This window comes from Rhincodon typus, chromosome 23 (assembly GCF_021869965.1).
Source record: "Rhincodon typus isolate 14 chromosome 23, sRhiTyp1.1, whole genome shotgun sequence".
Classification (NCBI taxonomy): Eukaryota; Metazoa; Chordata; class Chondrichthyes; order Orectolobiformes; family Rhincodontidae; genus Rhincodon; species Rhincodon typus.
In genome coordinates this window covers 879,893-900,184 of record NC_063354.1, presented here as the reverse complement: position 1 = coordinate 900,184, position 20,292 = coordinate 879,893, and the positions used below count along the sequence as shown (strand labels likewise).

Below are 20,292 nucleotides of genomic sequence, written 5' to 3'. Positions count from 1 at the left end.
GCGCTCCCTCAGCACTGACCCTCCGACAGTGCGGCACTCCCTCAGCAATGACCCTCCGACAGTGCGGCGCTCCCTCAGTACAGTATTGTGTGTGTGGTGGGATGGGGGGTGTTCACTGGATGTTATGAGCCTCAGGCTCTGGGACAGAGGTCATCCTCCTCCTCCTGGTCAGTGCTGACCCATGGTTCCAGCAGAATGTGCTTCCCCCCGTGGTTGATCAGCCAAGTCTGAGCCGCACACGGGTTTATCAGGAACCACTGTCCCCTCCCCCGCCGGGTTGTACCTCGGGTCACGAAGCAGCTGACTCCCCTCACCGACATGACCCAGTCCTCCGTGCCGCAGCTAATGCGGTCCCGCAGTGGGAGCCGGTGCACCCGCTAGAACCTTCCGGAGGGGAACAGGAGCCGGCGCGCGGGTTCCCTGCTCTGGTCGATGTGGTTACATTGTTGCAGGCTTCAGCTGAGGCTAACCCAAGGAATAACTACCTTTAATTGACAGGGAACATCCAACATTCTCAAATTATCTTAAAATGGTCTTAAATGAAACCAGTGAATGCCATTTGTAGCAAGTTGCAATAAATAGAGAAACTTCGTAAATAGAAGCGGGAGTGGGCCATTCGGCCCTTTGAGCTTAATCCACGAATTTAATACGAACATGATCATCCAACTCAGTATCCTGTTCCCACTTTCTCCCTGTACTCTTTCAACCCTTTTGCCCCAAGAACCTCATCAAACTCCTTGAATCCACCTGATCATCATTCTCTGGGTGACCATAAAATCTAACAGCAGAAGCAGGCCATTCAGCCCATCGAGTTTGCTCCATTATTCAACAAGATCATGGCTGACCTGATAATTCTCATTTCCAATTTCCTGCCTTTTCTCTATAGTCCTTGATTCCCTTACTGATGAAATATCTGTCTAACCTGGCCTTGCATATACTTAATAATCCAGCTTCTCCAGCCCTCCGTAGTAAAGAATTCCATAGATTCACCAACCTCTGACAAAAGAAATCTCTTCTCTGTCTTTAATGGGAGAGTCCTTATTCTGAGTTTATGCCCCCTCCCACAGGGGAGGCAATCTTTTCCACATCTACCCTGTCAAGTCCCCTAACAATGTTTGTCTCAACCTTTCAATTTCTTTAGTTTCAACACTTATGTTTCAATTCTATTTTTCAATAAGATGACCTCTCATACTTCTAAGTGCCAATGTTTCTAACCCAATCTACTCAACCTCTCCTCATAAGACCCTACAATGCTGTTAAAATCGAGTGAACCTTTTCTCAATTTCCTTCAATGCATTCATAAAATCTTACAAAACCCTCTGTTTTGTAGCTTTCTGCCGTCTTTTTCCATTTAAATGATAGTCAGCATTTCGATTCTTCCTGCCAAAGTGTCTAACCTCATATTTTCCCACATTATATTCCACCTACCAGGTTTTTGCCCACCGGTCAATATCCCTCTTCAGACTTCTCATCACTTATTCTTGTCTCATCCGCAAAATTGGCAAAATTCACTTTCCTCATTCAAGTTATTTATATATATTGTAAATAGTTCTGGTCCCAGCACTGATCCCTGATTACAGGTTGGCATCCTAAAAGTTCCCCCACACCTTATCTCAACCCTCTGTTTTCTTTTAATTAGCCAGTCCTCTCTCTATGTTAATATGCTACCTCAAACACAAGGGCTAATGTGGGGTATTTTATCAAAAGCATTCTGAAAATCTGAATATTATATCCACTGCTTCCCCTTTACCTATCCTGCTCTTTACCTCCTCAAAGAATTCCAGTAAATTGGTCAGCCATGATCTCCCCTTCATGAAGCCATGATGACTCTCTTTGATCGTATTATCTATTCCTAAATGTTCTGCTATTAGTTCCTTTATAATACTGTCTAACATTTTGTCATAACAGACATTAAACTAACTGGCCTATAGTTTCCTGTTTTTTTTTAATCCTTCCCTTTTTAAGTTAAAGTGTTATATTAATAGTTTTCCAGTCCGCTTTGACTTTTCAAATATCTAAGGATTCTTGGAAAGTTACTAGCAGCGCATTCACTATCTCTGTACCTCATTCCCAAAATGTCCCAGGATGCATCCCATCATGTCCAGAAAATGTTTTGGTCATTAACCCCCTTAATTTCCCCAGTACTTTTTCTCTAGTGATGTTTATTGTATTTATTTCCTCATTCTTTTGCCTTTGATTCTTTAGAATTTTTGGAATGCTCTTGGTGTCTTCTACTGTAAAAACTTATGCAAAATATTTATTCAGTTCCTGTACCATTTCCTGGTTCCACAGTATTATTTCCCAAGCCTCGTTCTCTGAGAGACCTATGTTCGCTTTGATCTCCCTCTTCCTTTTTAAATATTTAAAGAAGTTGTTGGTGTCCAACTTAATATTCCAACAGGTTTATTTGAAAACACAAGCTTTTGGAGTCTTACTCCTTCAGGTGTTAGTGAGAGAGGTAGTATCCGACACAGAATTTATAAGTAAAAGATCAAAGGGTCATACAATTGATAAGGATGTGCTAGACAAACCTGAGATGCTGTTAAATCTTCAATCAGTTAGAAGGTTTTAGTTGATTAATATGAATATGTACATATTCCCGGATTCCTTTCAAGTCCCTGTCCTGTGAGAACTAAAGATTTTATCAGTGTAAAGAATAGGTGAAATTTTAGGTCAGACAATGCATGTTAGGTGTGAGATAGTAAGAACTGCTGACACTGGAAAAGTCAGAAATAAGACAGTGTGGAACTGGAGGTACACAGCAGGCCAGGCAGCACCAGAGGAGCAGGAAAGCTGACGTTTCGGGTCGGGATGCTTCTTCAGAATTGTTTAGAATCTGTTTATGTTTTGGTCTGGAGTCAGACTGGTTTTATTTCTAAAGTAGGAATTTATATAACGCCACATTGACTGACTGTCTATAAATTGTGTGCTTTTTGAACAAAATAGAATGTATCTACAAATACAAATTCACCCCAAAAATTCATGTGTGTGTGTCTGTGTGTTTGTGTGTGTGTGAGGGGGACCAGATTTGTTCCCCAATATGCTAACATTTTCATGCACAGGTTCGAACAAGACTTCTTTGCTGCACAGAACTTCAGACCAACAGATACATTGCTAACATTTTCTTCCTTTGGACTCATGGCGAGGAATCACTGAAACAACAACATAGTGATATCAACAAGTTCCATCCCACCATCAGACTTACCATGGACTACTCTTCAGAATCAGTCTCATTCTTGGACACACGCATCTCCATCAGGGACAGACACCTCAGTACCTCACTCTACCGCAAGTCCATGGATAACCTCACGATGCTGCACTTCTCCAGCTTCCACCCTAAACATATTAAAGAAGCCATTCCCCACAGACAAGACCTATGCATACACAGGATCTGTTCGGATGAGAAGGAATGCAACTGACACCTGAAGGTGTTGAAAGACGCCCGCATAGGAACAGGATATGATGCTCAACTCATCGATCATCAGTTCCGATGCGCCACAGCGAAAACCCATAAAGACCTTGTCAGAAGACAGACACGGGATAGTTCCAATAGGGTGCCCTCTGTCATCCAGTACTTCCCGGGAGCGGAGAAACTACGCCATGTTCTTCGCAACCTTCAACACATTATCGATGATGATGAGCACCTCGCCAAGATCTTCCCTACACCTCCACTTCTCGCCTTCAAACAACCACCAAACCTTAAACAGACCATTGTTCACAGCAAACGACCCAGCCTTCAGGACAACATCGACCACAACACTATACAACCCTGTCATGGTAACCTCTGTCAGATCTTCGACATGGACACTACTATCACACGTGGGAACACCACCCACCACGTACACGGCAGATACTCATGTGATTCGGCCAATGCTGTCTATCCCATACGCTGCAGGCAAGGATGCCCCGAGGCTTGGGATATTGGCGAGACAGTGCAGACGCTACGGCAGCAGATGAATGGACACCGTGCAACAAACACCAAACAAGAATATTCCCTCCCAGTGGGGAAACACTTCAACAGTCAAGGACATTCAGCCTCGGATCTTTGGGTAAACATTCTCTAAGGCGGACTTTGGGATACACAACAATGCAGAGTTGCCGAGCAGAGGCTGATAGCCATGTTCTGTACCCATGAGGATGGCCTCAACCGGGATCTTGGGTTCATGTCGTACTACAGGTGACCCCACCACAATATGCACTCTCACACACTCATACACATGCATACATATCATTGACCAGAAACTCAACTGGACTCACCACATAAACACAGAGGCTACAAGAGCAGGTCAGAAGCCAGGAATACTGCAGTGAGTAATTCACCTCCCGACTCCTCAAAGCCTGTCCACCATCTACAAGGCACAAGTCAGGAGTGTGATGGAATACTCCCCACTTGCCTGGACGGGTGCAGCCCCAACAACACTCAAGAACTCAAGAAGCTCAACACCATCCAGGACAAAGCAGCTGCTTGATTGGCATCACATCCACAAACATCCCACTCCCTCCACCACCGACGCTCAGTAGCAGCAGTGTGTACTATCTATAAGATGCACTGCAGAAATTCACCAAAGATCCTCAGACAGCACCTTCCAAACCCACGACCACTTCCATCTAGAAGAACAAAGGCCGTAGACACATGGGAACACCATCACCTCCAAGTTTTCCTCAAAGCTACTCACCATCCTGACCTGGAAATATATCGCTGTTCCTTCACTGTCCCTGGGTCAAAACCCTGAAATTCCCTCAGTAATAGCATGTGAGTCAACTGCAGCGGTTCAAGAAGGCAGCTCACCCCCACCTTCTCAAGGGCAACTAGGGACGGGTAATAAATGCTGAGCCCAGCCAGCGACGCCCTCATCACACAAGTGATTCAGAAAAAAAACACTCACTCACACAAACACACTCTCTCTCACACACACACATACACACACACACATGTGAATCTATGCGGTGAATTTGTATTTGTAGATACATTCTATTTTGTTCAAAAATCACATAATTTATAGACAGTCAATTTGGCATTTTATAAATGCCTACTTTAGAAATAAAACCAGTTGACTTCAAACCAAAACATAAACAGATTCTAAACAAGGCCTCACACTTAACATGCATTGTCTGACCTAAAATGTCACCACTTCTTTAGAGATAGTAGGAACTGCCAATGCTGGAGTCTGAGATAACAAGGTATAGAGCTGGATGAACACAGCAGGCCAAGCAGCATCAGAGGAGCAGGAAAGCTGACATTTTGGGTCTGGATCCTCTTCTGAAGAAGGGTCTTTCTGATGAAGGGTCTAGGCCCGAAACGTCAGCCTCTCTGCTCCTATGATGCTGCTTGGCCTGCTGTGTTCATCCAGCCCTGCACCTTGTTGTCTCCAGACCCAAAACATCAGCTTTCCTGCACCTCTGATGCTGCCTGGCCTGCTCTGTTCATCCAGCTCCACACCTTGTTATCTCACCTCTTTTTACACTGATAAAACCTTTAGTTCTCTCAGGACAGTGACTTGAAAGGAATTTGGGGATTTACATAAACATATTAATCAATTAAAACCTTCTAACTGATTGAAGATTTAACAGCATCCCAGGTTTGTCTAGCACATCCTTATCAATTGTATGACCCATTGATCTTTTACTTATAAGTTCTGTGTCTGATACTACCTCTCTCACTAACACCTGAAGAAGGAGTAAGACTCCGAAAGCTTGTGTTTACAAATAAACCTGTTGGACTATAACCTGGTGTCATGTGATTTCTGACCTTGTCCACCCCAGTCCAACACTGACACCTCCACATCACAGCTTAATATTACTTGTTTTTCTTCTCGCTTTATTTGTGAAGAAATTTTTCCTTGTCTCAGTCCTATATGTTTTACACATATCCTTAGATGGTGACCCCTGGTTCTGGATTCCCCAGTCATTGTTTAACGTAGGCCTGTTAGAATGTTATTGGTTTCTATGAGATTCCCCTCATTCTCCTAAACTCCAGTGAATATAGTGCTAACTGATCCAGTCTCTTTTCAAACCTGCCATCCCAGGAATCAGTCTGATAAATCTTTGTTGCACTCTATAACAAGAACATCCTTCCAAAGATAAGGAGACCAAAACTGCACAAGCTATTTTAGCTGTGGTCTCACCAAGGCCTCGTATAATTGTAGCAAGACACATCCCTATCCTCAACTCTCCAGGTTACATGCTCAAAAGATGCCAGTAGATTTGTCAAGCATGATTTCCCAGCAGTGAAACCGTGCTGACTCTGTCCAATCCTGTCACTGCTTTGCAAGTGATCTGCATTTAAATCTTTTATAACGGTCTCTAGCATTTTCCCTGCTGCTAATGTCAGGCTAATAATGCCCTGTATTCTCTCTCCCTCCCTTTTTAAATAGTCAAATTACATTAGAAATCCTCCAATCCATAGGAACTGTTCCAGAGGTGATAGAATCTTGAAAGATGACCACAAATGCATCCAGTATTTAAAGGGCCCCCGACATTCTTAAGTTTTGGGGGGTGTAGTTTATCTGGGAATTTATTGACCTTTAATCCCAATAATTTCCCCAGCAACAATTCCCAGCTAATACTGATTTCCTTCAGTTTCTCCCTTACACTAAACCCTATGTTGTTCAACATTTTTGGGATATTATTGTGCACTTCTTTGTGAAAGCAGAACCAAAATATGTACTTAATTGGCCAGCCAGCTTGTTATTCCCCATTATAACTCCCCCTGTTTTGACTGTAAGGGATGTAAATTCGTCTTCACTAATCTTTTTATCTTCACGTACCTAGAGAACCTTTTGCAATCACTTTCTATGTTATGCACACGTGTACTCCCATAATTTATTTTTCCACTCTTAATCAAACACTATGTCCTTCTTTGCTGAAACAAGCAGCTACAGTTATGACCATTTCACTAGCTGGCCTCAGGGAAGATTATTGTTCAAGACATGAAGTTAGCTTTTCCTGCTTTCCTCCAAATATGCTTGAAATTGTACAATTATAGCTCAGGATCTTTCAACAGCCAGAGGGAAGTCAGATGAAAATCACATCTGGAAGACAGCGCCTCCGACAGTGCAGCACTCCCTCAGCACTGACCCTCCGACAGTGCAGCACTCCCTCAGTACTGACCCTCCAACAGTGCAGCACTCCCTCAGCTCTGACCCTCCGACAGTGCGGCGCTCCACCTGTCTCACACTGGAGAGGAACTTGAACCTATGACTTTCTGCCACCTGAAACTGAAGATCCTACCCAACCTAGCCCTCCTGGCTAAACATCATATTTCCAGTTGCCGGCATTATTATAAAATGTTGTTATTGATTTATATCTTTCAGAGGCCTACACAAACATAGTGGATCAAATGATGTCCTGCTGTTCTGCTGACTTCTTTGGTGGTTACTGTTTATTATATTAGGTTGCTATACCCAACCATCTCAACCAAACCTGACCCGTGAGTGAAAAGTTACTGATCCTTGAATATATTTTTACTGTTTATTCATGGCATGTGGGTATTGCTGGCATTTATTACCCATCACTTGACAAGGTGGTGGTGAGCTGGAGGTCCTGAACTGCTGCAATCCATTCAAATTCTTAGTCTGTGGTGTGGGCAAAAGAAATTCAACACAAAGATAACATCCCGATCTGGGCAAATACCAAAGTTACCTTATTGTGCTGACTGTGATGATGGGAGGAATGTGCTTGTAATCAAGCCCCATGACTCTACAGGTCAACTGTTGGTATTAATGTGACAAAAACTGAAAGTGTTGGAGAAGCTCAGCTGGTCTGGCAGCATCTGTGGAGAGAGAGAGAAACAGAGTTAATATTTTGAGTCCCAGCGACACTGAGATTGGGAGTGATTGGAGTCAAAATGTTAACTCTGTTTTTCTCTGAGTTTCTCCAGCACTATCTGTTCTCATTTCAGGTTCCTGGCCTTTGCTGTTCTTTGTTTTATATCAATACAAATCTATTGATTTATGATCAATCATACTTCCTCCATTGGAATGGAAATATTTTTGTTGGATCATTGTACTGAGCAATATGCAGAAGAAGTTGTGAAAGAGTTAGAAGTGCAGATCAGTCACATTGTAACCAAGTGGCAAAACAGGTCCAGAGGCTGATTGGCCTCTTCCTTCCTTATTCCTGAAAATGTCACCATGATCCAGTATCAAACAAATACACATTGGCCCAAGCTATGCCTGCCTCTTTGTAGGATACGTGGAACAATCCCTCTTCTGTAGCTACACTGACCCCAAACACCACCTCTTTCTCCGTTACATTGATGACTGTATCGGCGCCGCCTCGTGCTCCCACGAGGAGCTCGAACAGTTCATCCTCTTCACTAACACCTTCCACCCCAACCTTAAGTTCACCTGGACCATCTCCGATGCCTCTCTCCCCTTCCGGGACCTCTATTTCCATCTCTGGCAACCACCTGGAAACCGATATCCATTTCAAGACCACCGACTCCCACAGCAACCTAGAGTACACCTCCTCTCACCCACCTTCCTGCAAAAATGCCATCCCCTATTCCCAATTCCTTCGACTCCGCCGCATCTGCTCCCAGGATGAGGCATTCCACTCCCGGACATCCCAGATGTCCTCATTTTTCAAGGACCGCAACTTCCCCTCCACAGTGGTCGAAAACGCCCTCAACCGTGTCTCTCGCATTTCCCACAACTCATCCCTCACACCCCCTCCCCGCAATAATAACCAAAACAGAATCCCCCTCGTCCTCACGTACCACCCCACCAACCTCCGGATCCAACGCATCATCCTCCGACACGTCCGCCATCTGCAATCCAACCCCACCAAAGACATTTTTCCCTCCCCACCCTTATCTGCTTTCCGGAGGGATCACTCTCTCCGTGACTCCCTTGTGACTCCCGTGGCTCCACACTCCCCTCCAGCCCCACCACACCTGGCACTTTTCCCTGCAACCACAGGAAGTGCTACACCTGCCCCCACACCTCCCCCCTCACCCCCATCCCAGGCCCCAAGAAGACTTTCCATATCAAACAGATGTTCAACTGCACATCTGCTAATGTGGTATACTGCATCCGCTGTTCCCATTGTGGCCTCCTCTACATCGGGGAAACCAAGCGCAGTCTTGGGGACCGCTTTGCAGAACACCTACGCTCGGTTCACACTAAACAACTGCACCTCCCAGTCGCGAACCATTTCAACTCCCCCTCCCATTCCTCAGATGACATGTCCATCCTGGGCCTCCTGCAGTACCACAACAATGCCACCCGAAGATTGCAGGAACAGCATCTCATATTTCACTTGGGAACCCTACAGCCCAATGTTATCAATGTGGACTTCACATGCTTCAAAATCTCCCCTCCCCCTACCACATCCCAAAACCAGCCCAGCTTGTACCCGCCTCCCTAACCTGTCCTTCCTCCCACCTATCCCCTCCTCCCACCTCAAGCCGCACCCCCATCCCCTACCTAGTAGCCTCATCCCACCCCCTTGACCTGTCCGTCCTCCCTGAACTGACCTATCTCCTCCCTAACTCCCCACCTACACTTACCTTTACTGGCTCCATCCCTGCCTCTTTGACCTGTCTGTCTCCTCACCACTTATCTTCTCCTCTATCCATCTTCTATCCGCCTCCCCCTCTTTCCCTATTTATTTCAGAACCCCCCTTCCCTCCCCCATTTCTGACGAAGGGTGTAGGCCCGAAACGTTGGCTTTCCTGCTCCTATGCTGCTGCTTGACCTGCTGTGTTCATCCAGCTCTACGCTTTGTTGAAACAAATACACTGTTAACTATCACTGAATAGATTGAAACTGGTTTTTCCTGACCTGACGGGAATTCATTGCTGGAGGTGTGTTTGTACTGTCCAATAGAATTTCTCCAACTAGGAACGTCACCATAATATTGAAATGGATACCTATGTCAGGGTCCTCATTATTGACCTCCATAATTATGAAGAGTTTCAGGAGGTTAGTCATGGCTCACATCAGCTCCAGCATATCAAATTGTCTTAATCTTTTGTAATTCACCTGCCGGCGCAACTGGTCCATAGCTGATGCCATCTCTCTGGCCCTACACTCATCCCTGGAATATCTGGGTAACAAGATACCTCCATCAGGCTCCTATTTATTGACTAAAGCTCTGCTTTCAACACCATAATTCCAAACAAACTCATTTCCAAACTCCAAGACTTATATCACATCTCCCCGCTCTGTAACTGGATCCTTGACTTCCTGACCCACTGACCAGGATAGGTGACAACACCTCCTCCATGATAATCCTCAACACTTGTGCCCCGCAAGGCTGTGTACTCAGTCCCCTACTATACTTCTTATACACACACGGCTATGTGGTCACATTCCACCCCAACTCTATTTACAAGTTTGCTGACGACACCATGTTGTAGGTCAGATCTCAAACAACGATGTGACAGAATACAGGAAAGAGATTGCGTGCTTAGTGGCATGGTGTAAAGACAACAAACTCTCCATCAACATCAGCAAAATGAAGGCAGTGGTCATTAACTTCAGGAAGCAGAGTGGAGGACATGCCCCTGTCTATATCAATGGTGCTGAGATGGAGATGGTCAAGAGGGTCAAATTCCTGGGAGTGACAATCACCAACAATATGTCCTGGACCATTCTCACTAACGCAATGGTCAGGAAAGCACAACAATGCCTGTACTTCCTCAGGAGGCTAAGGAAATTCAGCATGTCCACAATGACTGTTTCCAAGTTTTATAGATGCACCATAGAAAACATTCTATCTGGATGTATTACAGCTTGGTCTGGCAACTGCTCTGCCTAAGGCCACAAGGAACTACAGAGAGTTGTGAACACAGCCCAGCCCATCACACAAACCAGCCTCCCATCCATTGACTCCATCTATACTTCCCACTGCTTCAGAAAGAAAACCAACATAATCAAAGATCTCTCCCACCCTGGTTACACTCTCTTCCACCCTCTTCCTTCGGGCAGAAGATATAGAAGTTGAATACATATATGAACAGATTCAAGAACAGCTTCTTCCCTGCTGTTCAAAACCAAAGTTCCTGGAAAAGCCCAGCAGGTCTGGCAGCGTCTGTGAAGGTAAAAACAGAGTTAACGTTTCAGGTCTGGTGACCCTTGATCAGAACCGGTTCTTTCAGTTTTTATTTAGTCTTCCCTGCTGTTATTAGACTTTTGAACAAACCTCTTACATGTTAATTCTGATATCTCTCTCTCTCTGCACCTTCTCTGCAGCTGTAACCCTGTATTCTGCACTCTGTTCTGCTACCCTGATGCACATTGTATGGTACAATATGCCTGTATAGCATGGTAAATAACACTTTTCACTGTATCTCGGTACATGTGACAACAATAAATCGATCAATCGATCATGGATTGCTGGATTTCAGTTTCATTCACATAGGCATTTACTCCCTCTCACATAGCACCACGCTCATTCCCCAGCCCAGATCTCATATAATTGGGCAATCTTTGAGGTGGAGGCATTGAACAGGGAATGTTGCTGGACCAATAAAACATGAGGGGCCTCATCCAGATCAATCCCGAAAAATAGCTGTTGAAGATTGGGAACGTGAGACGTTGCCTCACTGAGATTTACCCAATACACTCACCAAGCTACAGATACTGCTGATGTCAGCCTTTGTTATCTTAACTCAGTGTTTCTCACAATGAGACAGGAAAGAATTCATGGAATCAAAGAATCACACAGTACAGCAAAGGACCTTCAACCCATGGAGGTTTACCACCAAATATACACTAATACCTGCATTACTCTCATTTTCCCACACTAGGCCCATACCTTGAATGTTACATCACTTGAACAAAGGCCAAACAGCAAACAACAATACAGCACAGGAACAGGCCCTTCAGTCCTCCAAGCCTGTGCTGACACATTTTGCCCTTCCATACTAGAACTGCCTTCACTCACAGGATCCGTATCCCTCTATTCCCTTCCTATTCATGTATTTGTCCAGGTGTTTCTTGAACGCTGCTATTGTGTCTGCTTCCACCTCCTCCTCTGGCAGCGTGTTCCAGGTACTCACCACCCTTTGTGTGAAAAATGTGCCTCGCACATCTTTTGAACTTCTCCCCTCACATCTTGAACCTGTGTACCCTAGTAACTGACCCCTCCACCCTGGGAAAAAGCCTCATTCTTTCCACTCTCTCCATGCCATTCACAACCTTATAAACTTCCATCAGGTCACCCCTCAACCTCCTGCATTCCAGTGAAAACAAACCCAGTCTATCCAACATTTCTTCATAGCTAAAATCCCTCACATCAGGCAATATCTTGGTAAACCTTTCCTGTATCCTCTCCAAAGCATCCACATCCTTCTGGTAGTGTGGTGACCAGAACTGTACGCAATATTCCGAGTGTGGCCTAACGAAAGTTCTATAAAGCTACAGCATTACTTGTCTAATCTTATACTCAATACCCGTTCCAATGAAGGCAAGCTTGCCATAGGCCTTTTTCACTGCCTTATCTACCTGTGCTGCCTCCTTCAGTGATCTGTGGATCTGCACACCCAGATCCCTCTGCATATCAATACTCCAAAGTGTTTTGCCATTCACTGTATAATTTCCATCTATACTTGTCCTTCCAAAATGCATCATCTCACATTTGTCCAGATTAAACTCCATCTGCCATTTTTCTGCCCATGCCTCCAACTGATCTATTTCCTGCTGTATCTTCTGACAATCGTCGTCACTTTCCACAACTCCACCAAAAAGAATCGTCTGCAAACTTACTAATTAGACTAGTTATGTTTTCCTCCAAATCATTTATGTAGATCATGAACAGCAGAGGTCCCAGTGCTGATCCCTGTGGAATACCACGAGTCACAGCCCTCCATTTCCAAAAAGCATCCTTCCACCACTACCCTCTGTCTCCAATGACTAAGCCAGTTTTGTGTCCATCTTGCCAACTCACCCCTGATACCATGTGACTTCACCTTTTGTCCCAGTCTGCCATGAGGGACCTTGTCAAAGGCTTTACTGAAGTCCATGTAGACAACATCAACCACTTTTCCCTCATCAATCATCTTTGTCATCTCCTCAAAAAAGGCGATCAAGTTAGTTAGGCACAACCTTTCCCCACAAAACTATGCTGTTTATCACTAATGAGTCCATTTGCTTCTTAATGTGTATAGATCTTGTCCCCTGAGAATCTTTTCCAATAATTTCAATATCACCAAAATGAGATTCACAGGCCTGTAATTTTCAGGATTATCCCTGATACTCTTCTTAAACAGTTGGCTATTCTCCAGTCCTCTGGGACCTCACCTATGGCTAAAGAGAATGCAAAGATGTCTGTCAGTGCTCCAGCAATTTGTTCTCTTGCCTCCCTCAATATTCTGGGATAGATGCCATCAGGACCGGGGGACTTATCGACCTGAATACTGTTTAAGACGTATAACACTTCTTCCTTTTTAATAGCAACTTAGCTTAGAAATTCGACACTCCCTTCCCTGAGATTATCCTTCACCAATTCCTTCTCTTTGGTGAATACTGATACAAAGTATTCGTTTGGGATCTCACCTACCACTTCTGGCTCCATATATAGATTCCTTCCTTTGCCCTTGAGTGCGGCAACCCTTTCCCTGGCTACCCTCTTCCTGTTAAATATGTGTAAAAAGCCTTGGGATTCTCCTTAATCCTGTTTGCTAATGACTTTTCATGAACCCTTTTAGCCTTTCTAATTCCTGGTTTAAGTTCCTTCCTACTTTCCTTCGTCAGTTCCCATTCCTCCTTGACCTTACGTATGTTTCCTTTTTCTTTTTGACAAAGTCATAACATTCATGGTTATCCAAGGTTCACATAATTTGCTACACCTATCCTTCATTCTCGCAGGAACGTGCCGCTCCTGAACTCTTATCAACTGCCATTTGAAATGATCCCACATGTCCAATGTAGATGTACCCTCAAACAGTCAGGTCCATTCAACACTCTCCAGTTCCTGCCTAATATTGTTATAGTTCGCTTTCCCCTAATTTAACACCGTTACCTGAGGACTGCTGTTATCCCTATCCATGAGTATCTTAAAACTCAGGGTATTATGGTCACTATTCCCGAAATGCTCCCCCACTGAAACTTCACTAACCTGGCCGGGCTCATTTCCCAAAACCAGGTCCAGTATAACCCCTGTCCTGTTTGGATTGTTTACATATTGAGTCAAGAATCACTCCTGGATGGTCCTTACAAATTCTGCCCCATCCAAGCCCCTAGCACGTAGTGAGTCCCAGTCAGTATAGGGGAAGTTAAAATCACTCACAACAACACTGCTGTTTTTACATCTTTCCAAACTCTGTCTACACATTCTCTCCTCTATCTCCCGCTGGCTGGTGGGAGACCTGTAGTATAACCCTAATTTTGTGATTCACCTTTCCTATTCCTGAGTTCTACTCATATTGCCTCGCTGCATGAGTCCTTTGATGTTTCCTCCCTCAGTACAGCTGTGAGATACTCCTTCACCAGTAATACAACTTGCAACTCCCCCACCCCCTTTTACCTCCCTTTCTATCACACCTGAAGTGCTCATCCCAAGTACTTTTTAAAGGTTGTGAGCTTTCCTGCCCCAACTACCCTCCAAGGCCATGCATTTCAGACTCTGTCACCGATTGGGTGAAAAGACGTTTCCTCAAATCCCCTCTAAACCTGCCATCTTTCACTTGAAAACTGTGCCCTCTTGTTCTTGACCTGATTGAAATTTCGCCAGCTGCCATGGTGTGAATTCAAACCCAGGCCCCCTAGTTTACTAGTCCAATGACAATCTGGCAACACCACCATGTCCCATTGCAATACAGGTAGAATTCAGCAATTATATGATTAATATATTATAGGCCTCCCATAGCCAGCGGGAAATATTGGAACAGATACATAGGCAGATCATGGAAAGATGTAAAAAACAGAGTTGTTGCAGTGGGTGATGTTAATTTCCCCCATATTGACTGGGACTCCCTTCGTGCCAGGGGCTTAGATGGGGCAGAATTTGTTAGGTGCATCCAGGAGGGTTTATTAAAACAGTATGTAGATAGTCAACTGGAGAAGGGGCCACACTGGACCTTGTATTGGAGAATGAGCCTGGCCAGATGATCAAATTTTCAGCGTGGGAGCAATTTGGGAATAGTGATCATAATTCCATAGGTTTTAAGATAATTATGGAAAAGGAAAAGACTGGTCCTTAAGTGAAAGTGCTGAACTGGGAGCAGCTGTGACATATCTGAGAGTTTTACAAGCCAACTGATCAGAGTTCAGGACCAATGTTTGCCTGTGAGGATGAAAGATAAAGATAGCAAGATTCGAGAACCTTGGATGGTGAGAGATGATGTAAGTTTAGTTAAAAAGGAAGCATATGTAAAGTTTAGGAAACAGAAATCAAACAAGGCCCTTGAGGAGTATAAAGAAAACAGGAAAGAACTTTTTAAAAGTTAGGAGGACTAGAAGGGGCCATGAAATGTCCTTGACAAGTAGGTTTAAGGAGAATCCCAAGGTGTTTTATACATATATTAGGAGCAAGAGGTAGCTAGGGAAAGGGTAGGTTCATTCAAGCAATTTATGTATGGAGCCAGAGGAAGTGGGTGAGGTCCCCTTAATGTGTACTTTGTATTGGTATTCACCAAGGAGAAGGACATAGATAAAGCTAAGATTAGACAGGGGTTTGTTGAAACCCTGGGGCATGTCAATCTTAAGAAGGACAAGGTGCTGGATGTCTTGAAAAACATTAAGGTAGGTAAGTGCCCAGGGCCTGATGGGATCTATCACACGATACTGAAGGAGGCAAGGGAGGAGAATGCTGGGGCCTTGACAGAAATCTTCATATCCTTCTAGCCAAAGGTAAGGTCCCAGAAGACTGGAGAATAGCCAATGTTGGAGAATCTGTGATAACAAGGTGTAGAGCTGGATGAACACAGCAGGACAAGCAGGAAAGCTGACATTTCGGGCCTAGACCCTTCTTCATTCTTTTGTTCAAGAAGGGCAACAGGGATAATCTGGGAAATTATAAACTGGTGAGTCTTACATCAGTGGTAGGGAAATTATTGGAGAAGGTTCTTAAGGACAGGATTTATTTGCATTTGGAGAAGAATGAACTTTTCAATGATAGTCAGTAGGGCTTTGTGTGAGGAAGTCCTGTCTCACAAACTTGATTGAGTTTTTTGAGTAAGTGACAAAAATGATTAATGAAGGTAAGGCAGTGGTTGTTGTCTATGTAAGGCCTTTAGCAAGGCCTTTGATAAGGTCCCTTATGGTAGTCTGGTCCAGAAGATCAAATTGCAAGGAACCCATAGTGAATTGGTAAGTTAAATACAAAATTGGTTTGGCCATAGAAGACAGAAGGTAGTTGTGGAGGAATGTTGTTCTGACTGGAGGTCTGTGACCAGTGGTATTCCGCAGTTCAGTGCTGGTACCCCTGTTGTATGGATGATTTGGATGAAAATGTTGGTGGTCTAATTAATAAGTCTGCAGAAGACATGAAAATTGGTAATGTTATGGATAATGAGGAAGAATATCAATGGATGCAGGGAAGAAACTGCCATGCTTACCTGGAATGGCCTACATGTGACTCCAGGCTTACAGCAATTTGGTTGATTCTTAACTGCCCTCCAGGCAATTAGCTATAAGGAGAGGTTGGACAAACTTGGATTGTTTCTGCTAGGGTGTCGGAGACTAAGAAGTGACCTGATAAAGGTATATACTATAATGAGGGTCATGGATAGGGTGGGTAGTCGGGGTCAATTTCCCAGGGTGGAAATATCTAATATATGGAGGCATAGTTTAAGGTGAGAGGTGAGTTATCCCTGGATTGAAGGTGAGAGGGGGAAAGTTTAAAGGAGATTTAAGGTGAGAGAGGAAAGTTTAAAGGAGATGAGCGAGGAAAGTTTTTTTACACAGAGGGTATTAGGTGCCTAACAGAAATGGAATGCACTGCTAGAGGAGGTGGTAGGATCAGATATGATAGCAAAGGTTAAAAGGCATTTAGACAGGCACATAAACAAGGAGAGAATACAAGGATATGGACCATGTGCAGACAAATGAGATTAGTTTAGAATAATGTCATGGTCAGCATAGACATGGTGGGCTGAAAGGCCTGTTCCTGTGCTGTACTGTTCCATGTTTGATATTGCATCTTGCGTTGTTTCAGGATGTGCCAATGCTCTTTAGTTAAATAGTTTTTCACATGCTGGAAAAGCAGTGAGCAAGCTCACACAAACAGCAATGTGATATTGGTAAGATAACCTACGTTTATTGTTGGTCATTGAGAGATATACATTGATCAGGATTCCAGGGATAGCTCCCATACACTTCCTCAAAGTTCCTCGGGATTGTTTTATGTCTACCTTCTTACTCCAAGACAACAATTTTACCAATGCAGCCACAAGTGGCATTCAGCATTTGGTTCTGGAAGAATAATTGAGTTACTCAGGCTTGGGTCCTTGAGCCCAGACACACAAAATGGACTAAGTAGACTTTGTCTTAAATTCTCTTTTTTAAAAATTTCTTTCTTTTTGCTTTGTTGTATTATCGAAGAACTGTTATTGTGGACATTTTATCTCTTTATTTTTCTAATCTATTTCAATGATTTTCTACTTTTGAAGGTCTGTAATGCTAAACTTTGTATTTCTTCATTTTTCTAATTTTTTCCCTAAGAATTTGTACTCAAGAATCTGTACCTAGGTACCTGTGTCCCTAAGATGGCACTGTAAGTGGTGAGTTGTAAACCTTTCACTGTACTCATGTGACAGTAAAGCTGATTCAAAGAGTCACAGTCTTCAGAAATGAATATGTTTCAAAAGACTGAAGCAAATGCGAGAACAGCATTCTCCAACACAACACAATCCACTGGGCAAGCCATGGGAATGTTGCCACAGGAATGTCATTATTAGGAGTTAAGTAATATTGGGATGTTACCAGGTGACCTGGTCAGGATGAAATCATTTGGGAAATTTACCTAATTCAAAACATTCAATAAATTGCTGGTGCAGAGGGAGGGAAATCCCAGTGGGGCAGATTGTTCTGTAGTATATGCATCAAGAACAGTTTAATGAATTTATTTTAATCTCTCATGTATTCTTCCAATTCTCACGTATTCTTCCAATTCCCCATTATTTCCCCTGAAGGAGCCTCCTCTCCTTTGAAATCTACTTCCTGTTAACTTGGCAACCATCCAAAATCTCAGCCCATGTGGCATTTTCATAATGAACCAACCTGCACAGTCATTACAGGCGTGGTGTTGAGCTGCATGGGGCATCATAGACAGACCCAACAACGTGTCCACTAAGGCATTCATAGAGTCAAAGAGCTGTACAGCATGGAAACTGACCCGTCGGTCTAAACCATCCATGATGCCATATACAATTTCAGCAGTCTATGTCAATGGCATTGTTTAAGGGTTTGGGGAGATCCAGCTGATTTGTGCTTGAGCTTTTTGGGCTCAGAATTCACTTGCTCCGAATGACATGCCTTTCTCTATCTCTTTAATCTTCACCCTCTGAGATATCTAAACTCACACAATTCTGGCCTCTTCAGCATTCCTAATTTCCATCGCCATTGGCAACTGTCCCTTCAACTGCTTAGATCCTAATGTCTGGAATTCCCTTCTTAAACCTCTCTGCTTTATTTTAGGATGCTCCTTGAAACTGACATCTGACCACACTTTTGATCTTCTTCTGTCATCCAACAGCAGATTTTGTTCAACAATTGCCCCCGTGAAATGCCTTGAAATGTTCAACGCACTAAACGAATGCAAGCTGCTGCCTATATTTTTATTGAGGGATTGCTGGTTTTCGGATGAATTGTTAAACCAGGGTCCGTCTTCCTCCTCATGGCAGACACTGAAGAAGACCAGGGTAGGTCGCCCAGCCCAACACTCATCCCTCACTGGCCTCCTCATAACAGTGACTGCTGTTGAAATCTAATTCATGGGATGTGAAAAGCTCCAGGACTCGCGGGGACGTGACAGTTGCTACAGAAATGCAAGATGGTTTGTTGAACTTTTGTCTTTCCTTAATTATTTCCCCTGCCCCCCCAACCCACTTCATCCTTGGTGCCCCCTCCCCAGCCCCTTCCCCTCAGAGAACTCATGGCGTGTTCCATTACTGAGCTGTGGGGGTGCTATAGGTCTGGAAATTATTTTTTCCCTTTATTTATTTATGGGATGAGGGCATCGCTGACTAGGCACCATTTATTGTCCATCCCTAATTGTCCGGAGGGCAGTTAAGAGTCAAACACATTGCTGTGGGTCTGGAGTCACAGGTAGGCCAGACCAGGTAAGGATGGCAGTTTCCTTCCCTAAATGAACCAGATGGGTTTTTCCTACAATCGACAGTGGATTCATGGTCATCAGTAGATTCGTAATTCCAGATATTTATTGAATTCAAATTCCACCATCTGCCAATGCAGGATTTGAACCCTGGTCCCCAGGGCATTATCTGGGTCTCTGGATTAATAGTCCAGCAATAATACCACTGGGCCATCGACTCCCCATCTATTGTACTGAAACTACAAGAATCCTACATGAAACAGGCTTTCTGGCCTTGAACCCTGAAATCCAACTTCTATTTGCGTAGCCAACTGACCTGGTAGTGACTACTTACCCCTCAGCCGCATGAGCTGCAGGTCTCACTGTGCCCCCACCACCCTGAATGTATAAAATGATGAACTGAAGATGGATGGAAGAAGACCACTGATGTTCTTGACTGATTGGATGACTGACACAGATCCCAATCCTGACACAACAACAACAACTTGATTTTAATTAGCACCTTTAACATAGCAAACTATCCCAATGTGCCTCACAGGGCCATTATCGAGCAGAGCATGGCACTAAGTCACATGTGAAGATGTGATTAAGGTGCTGAGGGGAAGAGGGTGACCCAAAGACAGGGAGAGGGAGTGGTTTCTGAAGCTGAAGGCCCAGGTAATGGGAAATGGAGGGTCAGAAGGAGGCAGAACTGATGAAGGGCAGGTATTCGATTCACATGAATGCCTCAATTCAACAAGTCTCCACCACACTTCCAGGCAATGCACTGCAGACCCTAACTACTTGCTGTGTGAAAATACTTTTTCTCACATAACCCTTGCTTCATTTGCACATCCTAACCCAAGGGAAAGCAAATGGTCTGGATGGAATCCCTGGCCGTGCACTCAGATCCTGCATAGACCAACTGATGGGAATATTCGCTGGCATCTTTAACCTCTCCTCACTAAAATCTGAAGTCCCCACCTGCTTCAAGAAGACCACCATCATCTTGGTGCCAAAGAAAAACCATGCAGACTGTTTCCATGACAACAAGGTGCAGGGCTGGATGAACACAGCAGGCCAAGCAGCATC

At 44.1% G+C, this 20,292-nt stretch overlaps 2 protein-coding genes across 3 annotated transcripts in view; both read right to left on the bottom strand.

Moving 5' to 3' along the window:
- The window catches only part of tefm (transcription elongation factor, mitochondrial), an 8,940-nt gene extending 8,499 nt beyond the window's left edge, over positions 1-441 (bottom strand). Inside the window, exon 1 of one of the 2 annotated variants that reach the window (XM_020528826.2) lies at positions 284-441. In XM_020528826.2, the coding sequence (XP_020384415.1) occupies positions 284-320 (37 nt within the window). In that variant the 5' untranslated portion in view covers positions 321-441. The other variant, XM_048610605.1, reaches the window with a different exon arrangement.
- The window catches only part of rhbdl3 (rhomboid, veinlet-like 3 (Drosophila)), a 368,344-nt gene that overhangs the window by 196,725 nt on the left and 151,327 nt on the right, over positions 1-20,292 (bottom strand). The gene's annotated exons all lie outside the window — the stretch shown is intronic.